The sequence below is a fragment of the Coregonus clupeaformis genome, chromosome 23 (assembly GCF_020615455.1).
Source record: "Coregonus clupeaformis isolate EN_2021a chromosome 23, ASM2061545v1, whole genome shotgun sequence".
Lineage (NCBI taxonomy): Eukaryota > Metazoa > Chordata > Actinopteri > Salmoniformes > Salmonidae > Coregonus > Coregonus clupeaformis.
The window spans coordinates 53,119,894-53,138,887 of record NC_059214.1 but is presented as its reverse complement, the minus strand read 5'-3'; the positions used below and the strand labels follow the sequence as shown (position 1 = coordinate 53,138,887).

Here is an 18,994-nt window from a genome sequence, read left to right as displayed (position 1 = left end):
CTTATTTGGGAGTATTTCTCACAGTAGAGGACAAAATGCATCTCTATCTACCTCCCCTGTCGTGCAGCGACCACATAGATGCTCCTCTCTGGGTAGCCATGTCTTTTTGTGGCTTCTACAGCCAATTGGTGGTCACTGAGCCTGTATTTGGTCAGGATCTGTCTCTGTTTTGTATCTCTGACAGAGTAGAGATATTCTGACCGTTTCTATTGTCTTTTGAGGGTCAAATAGCAGTTTAGTTATTCTGTGTTTTTGTTTCATTTTCCCCCAATTTGTCAAATAGGAGGTTTTCATTTCTGTAACAATTTGATTGATTTCCCTGTGTGTTTGGATAATAGGGTTGTTTAGTGTTTTTAACAGCTGACATAGGGGACTCTTTTCAGGGTTCAGCTCTTGGGTTTCCAGTGCTTTGAATTGTAAGGATGTTTTGGGGCTTCATTTCAAATGGTGCCAAAATGTTACTGTCCTTTTCTTTATTTTACAATTAAAGAGAATCTTACAAGTTCTGCTCTGCATGCATTATTTGGTATTTAGGATGTACTGTCTCTGCAGAATTCTCTATGTAGATTTTCAACAAAACAAAAAAATCGCAATGCTTATAATCGTAATTACCGGTTGTACCCCAAACCTCGCTTCCAAATAGTGCAATTGGTATAATTACACAATTTAATATTTTGCACCAGATTTGGATAGGAATATTTATTTTTGAGATTTTTCTTTTATGGAGTAAAATGCTTTTCTGAAAGTTGATGTTGATTGCCCAGTAGATGCTGTATTCCTAAAGATTGTTATGTTGTTCCTGTTGCTCTGTTGGTGACAGTAGGACAAGGTCCTCTGGGTCGAGCAGGAATCTGACCTCATCTTTGAGGGTGAGTCCAGGAGCTGCAGATCAGCAACTGCTAGTTCGTTGATGTAGATGTTGAACAGGGTTGGAACTAAACTGGACCCTTGTTTCACCCCTCGCCCTTCTGCAAAAAACGTGGATATTTTATTGTTCAGTTGTTGTTTAAGTAAATAGATTCTATGATGTCATGTACTCCAACGCCGCTGTGGAGGGTTTTTAATATAATCCAGCAGGCCATATGGAATCAAAAGCATTCTGAAAATCAACAAAACATGCTAATCCTTTTCCATTGCTTTTCAAATCAAATCAAATTGTATTTGTCACGTGCCAACAAAGCAGTTTTAAGAAAATATAGTTAAGAAAAGATTTACTAAATAAATAAAATAACACAATAAAATACCAATAATGAGGCTATATACAGGGGGTACCGGTACCGAGGCTATATACAGGGGGTACCGGTAGAGGCTATATACAGGGGGTACAGGTACCGAGGCTATATACAGGGGGTACCGGTACCGAGGCTATATACAGGGGGTACCGGTAGAGGCTATATACAGGGGGTACCGGTAGAGGCTATATACAGGGGGTACCGGTACCGAGGCTATATACAGGGGGTACCGGTAGAGGCTATATACAGGGGGTACAGGTACCGAGGCTATATACAGGGGGTACCGGTAGAGGCTATATACAGGGGGTACCGGTACCGAGGCTATATACAGGGGGTACCGGTAGAGGCTATATACAGGGGGTACAGGTACCGAGGCTATATACAGGGGGTACCGGTAGAGGCTATATACAGGGGGTACCGGTACCGAGGCTATATACAGGGGGTACCGGTAGAGGCTATATACAGGGGGTACCGGTACCGAGTCAATGTGAGGGGGTACGGGTTAGTCTCCTAGAGAGGCTATATACAGGGGGTACCGGTAGAGGCTATATACAGGGGGTACCGGTACCGAGTCAGTAGGGAGGCTATATACAGGGGGGTACCGGTACAGAGTCAATGGGAAATAACAGTAGAGAGGCTATATACAGGGGGTACCGGTACAGAGTCAATGGGAAATAACAGTAGGGAGGCTATATACAGTGGGTACCGGTACAGAGTCAATGGGAAATAACAGTAGGGAGGCTATATACAGGGGGTACCGGTACAGAGTCAATGGGAAATAACAGTAGGGAGGCTATATACAGGGGGTACCGGTACAGAGTCAATGTGAAATAACAGTAGGGAGGCTATATACAGTGGGTACCGGTACAGAGTCAATGTGAAATAACAGTAGGGAGGCTATATACAGGGGGTACCGGTACAGAGTCAATGTGAAATAACAGTAGGGAGGCTATATACAGGGGGTACCGGTACAGAGTCAATGGGAAATAACAGTTGGGAGGCTATATACAGGGGGTACCAGTACAGAGTCAATGGGAAATAACAGTAGGGAGGCTATATACAGGGGGGTACCGGTACAGAGTCAATGGGAAATAACAGTTGGGAGGCTATATACAGGGGGTACCGGTACAGAGTCAATGTGAAATAACAGTAGGGAGGCTATATACAGGGGGTACCGGTACAGAGTCAATGGGAAATAACAGTAGGGAGGCTATATACAGGGGGTACCGGTACAGAGTCAATGTGAAATAACAGTAGGGGAGGCTATATACAGGGGGTACCCGGTACAGAGTCAATGGGAAATAACAGTAGGGAGGCTATATACAGTGGGTACCGGTACAGAGTCAATGGGAAATAACAGTAGGGAGGCTATATACAGGGGGTACCGGTACAGAGTCAATGTGAAATAACAGTAGGGAGGCTATATACAGGGGGTACCAGTACAGAGTCAATGTGAAATAACAGTAGGGAGGCTATATACAGGGGGTACCGGTACAGAGTCAATGGGAAATAACAGTAGGGAGGCTATATACAGGGGGTACCGGTACAGAGTCAATGGGAAATAACAGTTGGGAGGCTAAATACAGGGGGTACCGGTACAGAGTCAATGGGAAATAACAGTAGGGAGGCTATATACAGGGGGTACCGGTACAGAGTCAATGTGAAATAACAGTAGGGAGGCTATATACAGGGGGTACCGGTACAGAGTCAATGTGTAATAACAGTAGGGAGGCTATATACAGGGTACGGTACAGAGTCAATGGGAAATAACAGTAGGGAGGCTATATACAGGGGGGTACCGGTACAGAGTCAATGTGAAATAACAATAGGGAGGCTATATACAGGGGGTACAAGAGTCAATGTGAAATAACAGTAGGGAGGCTATATACAGGGGGGTACCCGGTACAGAGTCAATGGGAAATAACAGTAGGGAGGCTATATACAGGGGGTACCGGTACAGAGTCAATGTGAAATAACAGTAGGGAGGCTATATACAGGGGGGTACCGGTACAGAGTCAATGGGAAATAACAGTAGAGAGGCTATATACAGGGGGTACCGGTACAGAGTCAATGTGAAATAACAGTAGGGAGGCTATATACAGGGGGTACCGGTACAGAGTCAATGGGAAATAACAGTAGAGAGGCTATATACAGGGGGTACCGGTACAGAGTCAATGGGAAATAACAGTAGGGAGGCTATATACGGTATAGAGTCAATGTGAAATAACAGTAGGGAGGCTATATACAGGGGGTACCGGTACAGAGTCAATGTGCGGGGGTACAGGTTAGTAGAGGTAATGTGTACATGTAGGTAGGGGTAAAGTGACTATGCATAGATAATAGACAGCGAGTAGCAGCAGTGTAAAAACAAAGGGGGGGGGGGGGTCAATGTAAATAGTCTGGGTGTCCATTTTATTAATTGTTCAGCAGTCTTATGGCTTGGGGGTAGAAGCTGTTAAGGAGCCTTTTGGACCTAGACTTGGCACTCCGGTACCGCTTGCCGTGCGGTAGCAGAGAGAACAGTCTATGACTAGGGTGACTGGAGTCTTTGACAATTTTTTGGGCCTTCCTCTGACACTGCCTGGTATAGAGGTCCTGGATGGCAGGAAGCTTGGCCCCAGTGATGTACTGGGCCGTACGCACTACCCTCTGTAGTGCTGTGCTGAGGCGGGCCAGGTCTGGTTGTCTCTCCGATGGCCGAAGGGTCTATATAATCTGGTTGAGCTGTGCTGAGGCGGGCCGGGCCAGGTCTGGTTGTCTCTCCGATGGCCCAAGGGTCTATATAATCTGGTTGAGCTGTGCTGAGGCGGGCCGGGCCAGGTCTGGTTGTCTCTCCGATGGCCCAAGGGTCTATATAATCTGGTTGAGCTGTGCTGAGGCGGAACAGGTCTGGTTGTCTCTCCGATGGCCCAAGGGTCTATATAATCTGGTTGAGCTGTGCTGAGGCGGGCCAGGTCTGGTTGTCTCTCCGATGGCCGAAGGGTCTATATAATCTGGTTGAGCTGTGCTGAGGCGGGCCGGGCCAGGTCTGGTTGTCTCTCCGATGGCCCAAGGGTCTATATAATCTGGTTGAGCTGTGCTGAGGCGGAACAGGTCTGGTTGTCTCTCCGATGGCCCAAGGGTCTATATAATCTGGTTGAGCTGTGCTGAGGTGGGCCAGGTCTGGTTGTCTCTCTGATGGCCCAAGGGTCTATATAATCTGGTTGAGCTGTGCTGAGGCGGGCCAGGTCTGGTTGTCTCTCTGATGGCCCAAGGGTCTATATAATCTGGTTGAGCTGTGCTGAGGCGGGCCAGGTCTGGTTGTCTCTCTGATCTCTGGTCTATATGTCTCTTACCAGAGGCTGCCTCTACATATGTGGGCTGGCAGTGAGGCTGAGGTCTGGTCTGGTCTGGGCTGGGGTACCCTCCTGTTGGCCACTATTTGTCCTACCCATAGAGTACAGTCCAGTGCTATGAATGGTTGTGTTGAGTTGAGCTGTGTCCGGCACTGCTGGGTTGAGCTGGGCTGGTTCTGGCACTAATGGGCTGAGCTGGGTTGGTCCTGGCACCGCTTGTCTGAGCTGGGTTTGTCCTGGCACCGCTGGGCTGAGCTGGGCTGGTTCTAGTGCTGCTGGGCTGATCTGAGTTGGTTCTGGCACCGCCGGGCTGAGCTGGGCTGGTTCTAGTGCTGCTGGGCTGATCTGGGTTGGTTCTGGCACCGCTGGGCTGAGCTGGGCTGGTTCTAGTGCTGCTGGGCTGATCTGGGTTGGTTCTGGCACCGCCGGAGATGTCTGTGTCTGGCTCAGCTGAGATGAGATGGGCCTCCTCTCTCTCCTTGGATAGCGGGGAAGTGGGGGGGCTCTGTTGCTGGGCTGGTATGATTGTGGACATCCTAACGTGGCATCCTTCAGGTCCTTGGTAAAGATTGTGACTCCCTCATGGTCCTGGTGTAAATGGTCGTACAAGTGCTCACATGTCAGGGTGTGGTGGTGAGAGATGCTGACATTTGGTAATGAGGAGCAGTCCATGGTGATGTTTTGGTTGACATCGTGGATCATTTGGGAGATCTTTCTAGAAGATATAATAATGTTTTCTTTTTCTCAGACACTCTTCTCCTTTTCTCCCAGTATGTCTTGTCTTGTCTATGACTTGATAGAGCAGTTGTCTTGTCTTGTCTATGACTTGATAGAGCAGTTGTTTGTCTATGACTTGATAGAGCAGTTGTCTTGTCTATGACTTGATAGAGCAGTTGTCTTGTCTATAACTTGATAGAGCAGTTGTCTTGTCTATGACTTGATAGAGCAGTTGTCTTGTCTTGTCTATGACTTGATATAGCAGTTGTCTTGTCTATGACTTGATAGAGCAGTTGTCTTGTCTTGTCTATGACTTGATATAGCAGTTGTCTCTTCTATGACTTGATAGAGCAGTTGTCTTGTCTATGACTTGATAGAGCAGTTGTCTTGTCTTGTCTATGACTTGATAGAGCAGTTGTAGTGACAGTAGTGGTACACCAGCATTTAGCTGTCTGGTGTCTGGGGAATAGTCTCCTATCTTCCAGATAATTCCCATTACAGTCTAAGAGAACTGCAGTTTTGGAAGGTCACCTGGGTTGATCTGGATCCTGTCCCCTGTCCTCTGGAGGTGTGTTCACCTGAACATGGTCAGACTGCTGGGAGGTTGGCAGGTCAGGGTGAACCCTAAGAGGCTGAGGGGCTTGTGAAGGCTGCACTGGGATCAGGGCTATCTGAGCTTCCACCAGGCTGATGGGGTGAAGGCTGCACTGGGATCAGGGCTATCTGAGCTTCCACCAGGCTGATGGGGTGAAGGCTGCACTGGGATCAGGGCTATCTGAGCTTCCACCAGGCTGATGGGGTGAAGGCTGCACTGGGATCAGGGCTATCTGTTGGTGGCATGGTCAGAAGCTGCTGACGGAGGACATCGATGTCTCTCTCTCTCTCTCTCTCTCTCTCTCTCTCTCTCTCTCTCTCTCTCTCTCTCTCTCTCTCTCTCTCTCACTCTCTCACTCTCTCACTCTCTCATCTCTCTCTCTCTCTCTCTCTCTCTCTCTCTCTCTCTCTCTCTCTCTCTCTCTCTCTCTCTCTCTCTCTCTCTCTCTCTCTCTCTCTCTCTCTCTCTCTCTCTCTCTCTCTCTCTCTCTCTCAAATCAAATCAAATTGTATTGATGTCCCTGTCTCTCTGCTGCACCTCCACCTTCACTACACACAGCTCCTCTTGGAGGACATCATGTCCCTGTCTCTCTGCTGCACCTCCACCTTCACTACACACAGCTCCTCTTGGAGGGCATCATGTCTCTCTGCTGCACCTCCACCTTCACTACACACAGCTCCTCTTGGAGGGCATCATTGGACTGTGGCATTTGTTCAGTGTTCTGTCTTAACTTCTGTCTTAACTGGAAATGCCTCGACTCTTCCGTCAGCGTCTGGACAGTGTCACATCCTTCTTGTTTGCTCTCCTTGTATTCTGTCATCTCCACTTCCAGTAGGGAGAGGCAGTTCTGGATTCCTTTCACCAATAATGTTTTTGGTGTGCAGACAGCTGCTAAAGGGGAGGGATGTTCTGTGGGCAGACAGCTGCTAAAGGGGAGGGATGTTCTGTGGGCAGACAGCTGCTAAAGGGGAGGGATGTTCTGTGGGCAGACAGCTGCTAAAGGGGAGGGATGTTCTGTGGGCAGACAGCTGCTAAAGGGGAGGGATGTTCTGTGGGCCTCAGCTGCTAAAGGGGAGGGATGTTCTGTGGGCAGACAGCTGCTAAAGGGGAGGGATGTTCTGTGGGCCTCAGCTGCTAAAGGGGAGGGATGTTCTGTGGGCCTCAGCTGCTAAAGGGGAGGGATGTTCTGTGGGCCTCAGCTGCTAAAGGGGAGGGATGTTCTGTGGGCAGACAGCTGCTAAAGGGGAGGGATGTTCTGTGGGCCTCAGCTGCTAAAGGGGAGGGATGTTCTGTGGGCAGACAGCTGCTAAAGGGGAGGGATGTTCTGTGGGCAGACAGCTGCTAAAGGGGAGGGATGTTCTGTGGGCAGACAGCTGCTAAAGGGGAGGGATGTTCTGTGGGCAGACAGCTGCTAAAGGGGAGGGATGTTCTCTGGGCAGACAGCTGCTACAGGGGAGGGATGTTCTGTGGGCCTCAGCTGCTAAAGGGGAGGGATGTTCTGTGGGCAGACAGCTGCTAAAGGGGAGGGATGTTCTGTGGGCCTCAGCTGCTAAAGGGGAGGGATGTTCTGTGGGCCTCAGCTGCTAAAGGGGAGGGATGTTCTGTGGGCCTCAGCTGCTAAAGGGGAGGGATGTTCTGTGGGCCTCAGCTGCTAAAGGGGAGGGATGTTCTGTGGGCAGACAGCTGCTAAAGGGGAGGGATGTTCTGTGGGCAGACAGCTGCTAAAGGGGAGGGATGTTCTGTGGGCAGACAGCTGCTAAAGGGGAGGGATGTTCTGTGGGCCTCAGCTGCTAAAGGGGAGGGATGTTCTGTGGGCAGACAGCTGCTAAAGGGGAGGGATGTTCTGTGGGCCTCAGCTGCTAAAGGGGGAGGGATGTTCTGTGGGCCGCAGCTGCTAAAGGGGAGGGATGTTCTGTGGGCAGACAGCTGCTAAAGGGGAGGGATGTTCTGTGGGCAGACAGCTGCTAAAGGGGAGGGATGTTCTGTGGGCAGACAGCTGCTAAAGGGGAGGGATGTTCTGTGGGCAGACAGCTGCTAAAGGGGAGGGATGTTCTGTGGGCAGACAGCTGCTAAAGGGGAGGGATGTTCTGTGGGCCTCAGCTGCTAAAGGGGAGGGATGTTCTGTGGGCAGACAGCTGCTAAAGGGGAGGGATGTTCTGTGGGCAGACAGCTGCTAAAGGGGAGGGATGTTCTGTGGGCAGACAGCTGCTAAAGGGGAGGGATGTTCTGTGGGCAGACAGCTGCTAAAGGGGAGGGATGTTCTCTGGGCAGACAGCTGCTACAGGGGAGGGATGTTCTGTGGGCCTCAGCTGCTAAAGGGGAGGGATGTTCTGTGGGCAGACAGCTGCTAAAGGGGAGGGATGTTCTGTGGGCAGACAGCTGCTAAAGGGGAGGGATGTTCTCTGGGCAGACAGCTGCTACAGGGGAGGGATGTTCTGTGGGCCTCAGCTGCTAAAGGGGAGGGATGTTCTGTGGGCAGACAGCTGCTAAAGGGAGGGATGTTCTGTGGGCAGACAGCTGCTAAAGGGGAGGGATGTTCTGTGTGCAGACAGCTGCTAAAGGGGAGGGATGTTCTGTGGGCAGACAGCTGCTAAAGGGGAGGGATGTTCTGTGGGCAGACAGCTGCTAAAGGGGAGGGATGTTCTGTGGGCAGACAGCTGCTAAAGGGGAGGGATGTTCTGTGGGCAGACAGCTGCTAAAGGGGAGGGATGTTCTGTGGGCAGACAGCTGCTAAAGGGGAGGGATGTTCTGTGGGCAGACAGCTGCTAAAGGGGAGGGATGTTCTGTGGGCCTCCTGTTTTGAAGCCCATGTTTTGGGAGTTGCAGGCGTTGTTAGTGGAGACATGTCAGTTTTTAGTTCATCATCCACTAGAGGTTTTATCATGTTAAACTCTTCTTCAATCAGCTCCAGTCTGGCCTCAGCCCTAACCCTAACCCTAACCCTAACCCCCCAACCCTTGGATCATCACTGCTCCGTTATTATATACACTATATTGACATTACATTTGTCTCTCACTCTCTCTCTCTCTCTCTCTCTCTCTCTCTCTCTCTCTCTCTCTCTCTCTCTCTCTCTCTCTCTCTCTCTCTCTCTCTCTCTCTCTCTCTCTCTCTCTCTCTCTCTCTCTCTCTCTCTCTCTCTCTCTCTCTCTCTCTCTCTCTCTCTCTCTGTCCGTTGCTCTCTCTCTCTCTCTCTCTCTCTCTCTCTCTCTCTCTCTCTCTCTCTCTCTCTCTCTCTCTCTCTCTCTCTCTCTCTCTCTCTCTCTCTCTCTCTCTCTCTCTCTCTCTCTCTGTCCGTCTGCTCTCTCTCTCTCTCTCTCTCTCTCTCTCTCTCTCTCTCTGTCCGTTGCTCTCTCTCTCTCTCTCTCTCTCTCTCTCTCTCTCTCTCTCTGTCCGTTGCTCTCTCTCTCTCTCTCTCTCTCTCTCTCTCTCTCTCTCTCTCTCTCTCTGTCCTTGCTCTCTCTCTCTCTCTCTCTCTCTCTCTCTCTCTCTCTCTGTCCGTTGCTCTCTCTCTCTCTCTCTCTCTCTCTCTCTCTCTCTCTCTCTCTCTCTCTCTCTCTCTCTCTCTCTCTCTCTCTCTGTCCGTTGCTCTCTCTCTCTCTCTCTCTCTCTCTCTCTCTCTCTCTCTCTCTCTTCTCTCTCTCTCTCTCTCTCTCTCTCTCTCTCTCTCTCTCTCTCTCTGTCCGTTGCTCTCTCTCTCTCTCTCTCTCTCTCTCTCTCTCTCTCTCTCTCTCTCTCTCTCTCTCTCTCTCTCTCTCTCTCTCTCTCTCTCTCTCTCTCTCTCTCTCTCTCTCTCTCTCTCTCTCTCCTTTCTCTCTCTCTCTCTCTCTCTCTCTCTCTCTCTCTCTCTCTCTCTCTCCCTCTCTCTCTCTCTCTCTCTCTCTCTCTCTCTCTCTCTCTCTCTCTCTCTCTCTCTCTCTCTCTCTCTCTCTCTCTCTCTCTCTCTCTCTCTCTCTCTCTCTCTCTCTCTCTCTCTCTCTCTCTCTCTCTCTCTCTCTCTCTCTCTCTCTGTCCGTTGCTCTCTCTCTCTCTCTCTCTCTCTCTCTCTCTCTCTCTCTCTCTCTCTCTCTCTCTCTCTCTGTCTTGCTCTCTCTCTCTCTCTCTCTCTCTCTCTCTCTCTCTCTCTCTCTCTCTCTCTCTCTCTCTCTCTCTCTCTCTCTCTCTCTCTCTCTCTCTCTCTCTCTCTCTCTCTCTCTCTCTCTCTCTCTCTCTCTCTCTCTCTCTCTCTCTCTGTCTTATGCCAGATCTAGTGAGACCTTATGCCAGATCTTTGTATTGTTCTATTTCAACAATTCATGTATGCATTATATAAATCCCCCTGTCACCCATGGGGGACCCTCCTCTCCGTCCCCTCTGTCCTCTCCGTCCCCTCTGTCCTCACTGTCCCCTCTGTGCCCTGGGAAGGGGAGCATTACCCTAGTGAGGAATCCTCTCCTGTTAAGACCAGGGCTCAGTAACTCTCAACAGGTGACAGTATTAACACTGCTCTCAGCTCCTCTCCGCTACGCTTTGTTCACACCGTCCCTTAACCACTCTCTCACCGAGTCTCAGCCACAGCTTTGACAGACTTTAGGAGACAGCTGTCATTCTCTACCTGTCTGTTCTGTTACTAACTGAACGTACTGTAACATGTCTACCTGTCTGTTACTAACTGAACGTACTGTAACATGTCTACCTGTCTGTTACTAACTGAACGTACTGTAACATGTCTACCTGTCTGTTCTGTTACTAACTGAACGCATTCGTAACATGTCTACCTGTCTGTTACTAACTGAACGTACTGTAACATGTCTACCTGTCTGTACTGTTACTAACTGAACGTACTGTAACATGTCTACCTGTCTGTTACTAACTGAACGTACTGTAACATGTCTACCTGTCTGTACTGTTACTAACTGAACGTACTGTAACATGTCTACCTGTCTGTTACTAACTGAACGTACTGTAACATGTCTACCTGTCTGTTCTGTTACTAACTGAACGTACTGTAACATGTCTACCTGTCTGTTACTAACTGAACGTACTGTAACATGTCTACCTGTCTGTACTGTACTAACTGAACGTACTGTAACATGTCTACCTGTCTGTACTGTACTAACTGAACGTACTGTAACATGTCTACCTGTCTGTACTGTACTAACTGAACGTACTGTAACATGTCTACCTGTCTGTTACTAACTGAACGTACTGTAACATGTCTACCTGTCTGTACTGTACTAACTGAACGTACTGTAACATGTCTACCTGTCTGTACTGTACTAACTGAACGTACTGTAACATGTCTACCTGTCTGTTCTGTTACTAACTGAACGTACTGTAACATGTCTACCTGTCTGTTCTGTTACTAACTGAACGTACTGTAACATGTCTACCTGTCTGTACTGTACTAACTGAACGTACTGTAACATGTCTACCTGTCTGTACTGTTACTAACTGAACGTACTGTAACATGTCTACCTGTCTGTTACTAACTGAACGTACTGTAACATGTCTACCTGTCTGTACTGTTACTAACTGAACGTACTGTAACATGTCTACCTGTCTGTACTGTTACTAACTGAACGTACTGTAACATGTCTACCTGTCTGTACTGTACTAACTGAACGTACTGTAACATGTCTACCTGTCTGTTACTAACTGAACGTACTGTAACATGTCTACCTGTCTGTACTGTTACTAACTGAACGTACTGTAACATGTCTACCTGTCTGTACTGTACTAACTGAACGTACTGTAACATGTCTACCTGTCTGTACTGTTACTAACTGAACGTACTGTAACATGTCTACCTGTCTGTTACTAACTGAACGTACTGTAACATGTCTACCTGTCTGTACTGTTACTAACTGAACGTACTGTAACATGTCTACCTGTCTGTTACTAACTGAACGTACTGTAACATGTCTACCTGTCTGTTACTAACTGAACGTACTGTAACATGTCTACCTGTCTGTTACTAACTGAACGTACTGTAACATGTCTACCTGTCTGTTACTAACTGAACGTACTGTAACATGTCTACCTGTCTGTTACTAACTGAACGTACTGTAACATGTCTACCTGTCTGTTCTGTTACTAACTGAACGTACTGTAACATGTCTACCTGTCTGTACTGTTACTAACTGAACGTACTGTAACATGTCTACCTGTCTGTTACTAACTGAACGTACTGTAACATGTCTACCTGTCTGTTACTAACTGAACGTACTGTAACATGTCTACCTGTCTGTTACTAACTGAACGTACTGTAACATGTCTACCTGTCTGTTACTAACTGAACGTACTGTAACATGTCTACCTGTCTGTTTTCACCAGGTTCTGTATGACATCAGAGGGATCCTACAGAAGAACAGAGACACCTTCAGAGATGACATCTTAAACATGCTGAAAGACAGCAGGTATGCCCACCAATGTGTATTACTGTTGGCAGGGTTTCCCAAACTGGGTCCTGGGGCCCACCCTGGGTGCACGTTGTGGTTTTTATCCTAGCACTACACAGCTGATTCAAATAACCAACTCATCATCAAGCTTTGAGTATTTTAATCAGCTGTGTAGTGCTAGGGGGGGGGGGGCCCAGGACCTAGTTTGGGAAACCCTGCGGTTAAGAGCTTTGGGCCAGTAACCGAAAGGTCTCTGGTTCGAATCCCTGAGACGACCAGGGGGTAAAATCTGCCCTTGAGCAAAGCAGTCCCCAAGAACAACTGCTCCCGGGCACTGATGACGCACATCTATGATTCAGAGGGTTAAATGTGGAAGACACATTTCAGTTGAATGCATTCAGATGTACAACTGACTAGGTATCCCCTTTCCCTGGGTCATAAAATGCTTGCAACAGTTGAATGATCTCTGTGCAGTTGACATTGTGCATATAGTCCCTCCTTTGTTGAGGTTGTATTTTTATTCTATATAACTATGTTTTAAGTATATGAATAATATGTAACATGTGTGTTGCAGACTTGACTTCATCTATGACCTGTTTGAGCGTGTCGGGAGCAGGAACGGAGAGGAGACCCTGAAGATGGGGACGGCCAGACGCAAACCCACCGTCAGCTCTCAGTTCAGGGTGAGAACCACTATCCATAACCCCTAACCCACCGTCAGCTCTCAGTTCAGGGTGAGAACCACTATCCATAACCCCTAACCCACCGTCAGCTCTCAGTTCAGAGTGAGGACCACTATCCATAACCCCTAACCCACCGTCAGCTCTCAGTTCAGAGTGAGAACCACTATCCATAACCCCTGACCCACCGTCAGCTCTCAGTTCAGGAGTGAGAACCACTATCCATAACCCCTAACCCACCGTCAGCTCTCAGTTCAGAGTGAGAACCACTATCCATAACCCCTGACCCTAACCCACCGTCAGCTCTCAGTTCAGAGTGAGAACCACTATCCATAACCCCTAACCCACCGTCAGCTCTCAGTTCAGAGTGAGAACCACTATCCATAACCCCTGACCCTAACCCACCGTCAGCTCTCAGTTCAGAGTGAGAACCACTATCCATAACCCCTAACCCACCGTCAGCTCTCAGTTCAGAGTGAGAACCACTATCCATAACCCCTGACCCACCGTCAGCTCTCAGTTCAGAGTGAGAACCACTATCCATAACCCCTGACCCACCGTCAGCTCTCAGTTCAGAGTGAGAACCACTATACATAACCCCTAACCCACCGTCAGCTCTCAGTTCAGAGTGAGGACCACTATCCATAACCCCTAACCCACCGTCAGCTCTCAGTTCAGGGTGAGAACCACTATCCATAACCCCACCCTAACCCACCGTCAGCTCTCAGTTCAGAGTGAGAACCACTATCCATAACCCCTAACCCACCGTCAGCTCTCAGTTCAGAGTGAGAACCACTATCCATAACCCCTGACCCTAACCCACCGTCAGCTCTCAGTTCAGAGTGAGAACCACTATCCATAACCCCTAACCCACCGTCAGCTCTCAGTTCAGAGTGAGAACCACTATCCATAACCCTGACCCCACCGTCAGCTCTCAGTTCAGAGTGAGAACCACTATCCATAACCCCTGACCCCCCCGTCAGCTCTCAGTTCAGAGTGAGAACCACTATCCATAACCCCTGACCCACCGTCAGCTCTCAGTTCAGAGTGAGAACCACTATCCATAACCCCTGACCCACCCCACCGTCAGCTCTCAGTTCAGAGTGAGAACCACTATCCATAACCCCTGACCCTAACCCACCGTCAGCTCTCAGTTCAGAGTGAGAACCACTATCCATAACCCCTGACCCTAACCCACCGTCAGCTCTCAGTTCAGAGTGAGAACCACTATCCATAACCCCTAACCCACCGTCAGCTCTCAGTTCAGAGTGAGGACCACTATCCATAACCCCTGACCCTAACCCACCGTCAGCTCTCAGTTCAGAGTGAGGACCACTATCCATAACCCCTGACCCACCGTCAGCTCTCAGTTCAGGTGAGAACCACTATCCATAACCCCTAACCCACCGTCAGCTCTCAGTTCAGAGTGAGAACCACTATCCATAACCCCTAACCCACCGTCAGCTCTCAGTTCAGGGTGAGAACCACTATCCATAACCCCTGACCCTAACCCACCGTCAGCTCTCAGTTCAGGGTGAGAACCACTATCCATAACCCCTGACCCACCGTCAGCTCTCAGTTCAGAGTGAGAACCACTATCCATAACCCCTGACCCTAACCCACCGTCAGCTCTCAGTTCAGAGTGAGGACCACTATCCATAACCCCTGACCCTAACCCACCGTCAGCTCTCAGTTCAGAGTGAGGACCACTATCCATAACCCCTGACCCACCGTCAGCTCTCAGTTCAGGGTGAGAACCACTATCCATAACCCCTAACCCACCGTCAGCTCTCAGTTCAGAGTAGAGAACCACTATCCATAACCCCTGACCCTAACCCACCGTCAGCTCTCAGTTCAGGGTGAGAACCACTATCCATAACCCCTGACCCACCGTCAGCTCTCAGTTCAGAGTGAGAACCACTATCCATAACCCCTGACCCACCGTCAGCTCTCAGTTCAGAGTGAGAACCACTATCCATAACCCCTGACCCACCGTCAGCTCTCAGTTCAGAGTGAGAACCACTATCCATAACCTCTGACCTCTGACCTCTAGTCATCCACATACTAAACCTTTATCCTTTGAACCTGATGGAATCCTCTTGGCTATTATATGATAGGTATTGTCGTGACTTCCCCTTGGAGTAGTCTATATGATAGGTATTGTCTTGACTTCCCCTTGGAGTAGTCTATATGATAGGTATTGTCTTGACTTCCCCTTGGAGTAGTCTATTATATGATAGGTGTCTTGACTTCCCCTTGGAGTAGTCTATATGATAGGTATTGTCTTGACTTCCCCTTGGAGTAGTCTATATGATAGGTATTGTCTTGACTTCCCCTTGGAGTAGTCTATTATATGATAGGTGTCTTGACTTCCCCTTGGAGTAGTCTATATGATAGGTATTGTCGTGACTTCCCCTTGGAGTAGTCTATATGATAGGTATTGTCGTGACTTCCCCTTGGAGTAGTCTATATGATAGGTATTGTCTTGACTTCCCCTTGGAGTAGTCTATTATATGATAGGTGTCTTGACTTCCCCTTGGAGTAGTCTATTATATGATAGGTATTGTCTTGACTTCCCCTTGGAGTAGTCTATTATATGATAGGTATTGTCGTGACTTCCCCTTGGAGTAGTCTATTATATGATAGGTATTGTCTTGACTTCCCCTTGGAGTAGTCTATTATATGATAGGTATTGTCGTGACTTCCCCTTGGAGTAGTCTATTATATGATAGGTGTCTTGACTTCCCCTTGGAGTAGTCTATTATATGATAGGTATTGTCTTGACTTCCCCTTGGAGTAGTCTATTATATGATAGGTATTGTCGTGACTTCCCCTTGGAGTAGTCTATTATATGATAGGTATTGTCTTGACTTCCCCTTGGAGTAGTCTATTATATGATAGGTATTGTCGTGACTTCCCCTTGGAGTAGTCTATTATATGATAGGTGTCTTGACTTCCCCTTGGAGTAGTCTATTATATGATAGGTGTCTTGACTTCCCCTTGGAGTAGTCTATTATATGATAGGTATTGTCTTGACTTCCCCTTGGAGTAGTCTATTATATGATAGGTATTGTCGTGACTTCCCCTTGGAGTAGTCTATTATATGATAGGTATTGTCTTGACTTCCGAGTAGTCTATTATATGATAGGTATTATCGTGACTTCCCCTTGGAGTAGTCTATTATATGATAGGTATTGTCTTGACTTCCCCTTGGAGTAGTCTATTATATGATAGGTATTGTCTTGACTTCCCCTTGGAGTAGTCTATTATATGATAGGTATTGTCGTGACTTCCCCTTGGAGTAGTCTATTATATGATAGGTATTGTCTTGACTTCCCCTTGGAGTGGTCTATTATATGATAGGTATTGTCTTGACTTCCCCTTGGAGTAGTCTATTATATGATAGGTATTGTCTTGACTTCCCCTTGGAGTGGTCTATTATATGATAGGTATTGTCTTGACTTCCCCTTGGAGTAGTCTATTATATGATAGGTATTGTCTTGACTTCCCCTTGGAGTAGTCTATTATATGATAGGTATTGTCTTGACTTCAATCAATCAATCAATCAAATCAGCAGATGTCACAAAGTGCTATACAGAAACCCAGCCTTAACCCCAAACAGCAAGCAATGCAGATGTAGAAGCACGGTGGCTAGCAAAAACTCCCTAGAAAGGCAGGAACCTAGGAAAGAACCAGGCTCTGAGGGGTGGCCAGTCCCCTTCTGGCTGTGCCGGGTGGAGATTATAACAGTACATGGCCATTAAGGCCAGATTTTTCTCCCAAGATGTTCAAACGTTCATAGATGACCAGCAGGGTCAAATAATAATCACAGTGGTTGTAGAGGTTGCAACAGGTCAGTACATCAGGAGTAAACATCACTTGGCTTTTCATAGCCGGGCATTTAGAGGTTGAAATAGCAGGTGCGGTAGAGAGAGAGAGTTGAAAACAGCAGGTCTGGGACAAGGTAGCACGTCCGGTGAACAGGTCAGGGTTCCATAGCCGCAGGCAGAAGAGTGGAAACTGGAGCAGCAGCACGACCAGGTGGACTGGGGACAGCCAGGAGTCATCAGGCCAGGTAGTCCTGAGGCATGGTCCTAGAGCTCAGGTCCTCCGGGATGGGAGGGAGAGATATATACAGTGGGGGAAAAAAGTATTTAGTCAGCCACCAATTGTGCAAGTTCTCCCACTTAAAAAGATGAGAGAGGCCTGTAATTTTCATCATAGGTACACGTCAACTATGACAGACAAATAGAGAAAAAAAAATCCAGAAAATCACATTGTAGGATTTTTATGAATTTATTTGCAAATTATGGCGGAAAATAAGTATTTGGTCACCTACAAACAAGCAAGATTTCTGGCTCTCACAGACCTGTAACTTCTTCTTTAAGAGGCTCCTCTGTCCTCCACTCGTTACCTGTATTAATGGCACCTGTTTGAACTTGTTATCAGTATAAAAGACACCTGTCCACAACCTCAAACAGTCACACTCCAAACTCCACTATGGCCAAGACCAAAGAGCTATCAAAGGACACCAGAAACAAAATTGTAGACCTGCACCAGGCTGGGAAGACTGAATCTGCAATAGGTAAGCAGCTTGGTTTGAAGAAATCAACTGTGGGAGCAATTATTAGGAAATGGAAGACATACAAGACCACTGATAATCTCCCTCGATCTGGGGCTCACGCAGATCTCACCCCGTGGGGGTCAAAATGATCACAAGAACGGTGAGCAAAAATCCCAGAACCACACGGGGGGACCTAGTGAATGACCTGCAGAGAGCTGGGACCAAAGTAACAAAGCCTACCATCAGTAACACACTACGCCGCCAGGGACTCAAATCCTGCAGTGCCAGACGTGTCCCCCTGCTTAAGCCAGTACATGTCCAGGCCCGTCTGAAGTTTGCTAGAGTGCATTTGGATGATCCAGAAGAGGATTGGGAGAATGTAATATGGTCAGATGAAACCAAAATAGAACTTTTTGGTAAAAACTCAACTTGTCGTGTTTGGAGGACAAAGAATGCTGAGTTGCATCCAAAGAACACCATACCTACTGTGAAGCATGGGGGTGGAAACATCATGCTTTGGGGCTGTTTTTCTGCAAAGCGACCACGACGACTGATCCGTGTAAAGGAAAGAATGAATGGGGCCATGTATCGTGAGATTTTGAGTGAAAACCTCCTTCCATCAGCAAGGGCATTGAAGATGAAACGTGGCTGGGTCTTTCAGCATGACAATGATCCCAAACACACCCCCCGGGCAACGAGGAGTGGCTTCGTAAGAAGCATTTCAAGGTCCTGGAGTGGCCTAGCCAGTCTCCAGATCTCAACCCCATAGAAAATCTTTGGAGGGAGTTGAAAGTCCGTGTTGCCCAGCGACAGCCCCAAAACATCACTGCTCTAGAGGAGATCTGCATGGAGGAATGGGCCAAAATACCAGCAACAGTGTGTGAAAACCTTGTGAAGACTTACAGAAAACGTTTGACCTGTGTCATTGCCAACAAAGGGTATATAACAAAGTATTGAGAAACTTTTGTTATTGACCAAATAGTTATTTTCCACCATAATTTGCAAATAAATTCATTAAAAATCCTACAATGTGATTTTCTGGAGAAAAAAATTCTCATTTTGTCTGTCACAGTTGACGTGTACCTATGATGAAAATTACAGGCCTCTCTCATCTTTTTAAGTGGGAGAACTTGCACAATTGGTGGCTGACTAAATACTTTTTTCCCCCACTGTACAGTTGAAGTCGGAAGTTTACATACACTTAGGTTGGAGTCATTAAATCTCGTTTTTCAACCACTCCACAAATGTCTTGTTAACAAACTATAGTTTTGGCAAGTCAGTTAGGACATCTACTTTGTGAATGACACAAGTAATTTTTCCAGCAATTGTTTACAGACAGATTATTTCACTTATAATTCACTGTATCACAATTCCAGTGGGTCAGAAGTTTACATACACTAAGTTGACTGTGCCTTTAAACAGCTTGGAAAATTCCAGAAAATGATGTCATGGCTTTAGAAGCTTCTGATAGGCTAAATGACATCATATGAGTCA

The 18,994-nt window shown here is 47.6% G+C and overlaps 1 protein-coding gene across 1 annotated transcript in view; it reads left to right on the top strand.

Annotated features, from left to right (window-relative positions):
* LOC121556643 (unconventional myosin-X-like) overlaps positions 1-18,994 on the top strand; it is a 294,837-nt gene that overhangs the window by 126,954 nt on the left and 148,889 nt on the right. The window contains exons 16-17 of the mRNA XM_045206479.1: positions 12,192-12,274; positions 12,831-12,939. Coding sequence (XP_045062414.1) covers positions 12,192-12,274; positions 12,831-12,939 — 192 coding nt within the window. The remainder of the gene's footprint in view (positions 1-12,191; positions 12,275-12,830; positions 12,940-18,994) is intronic.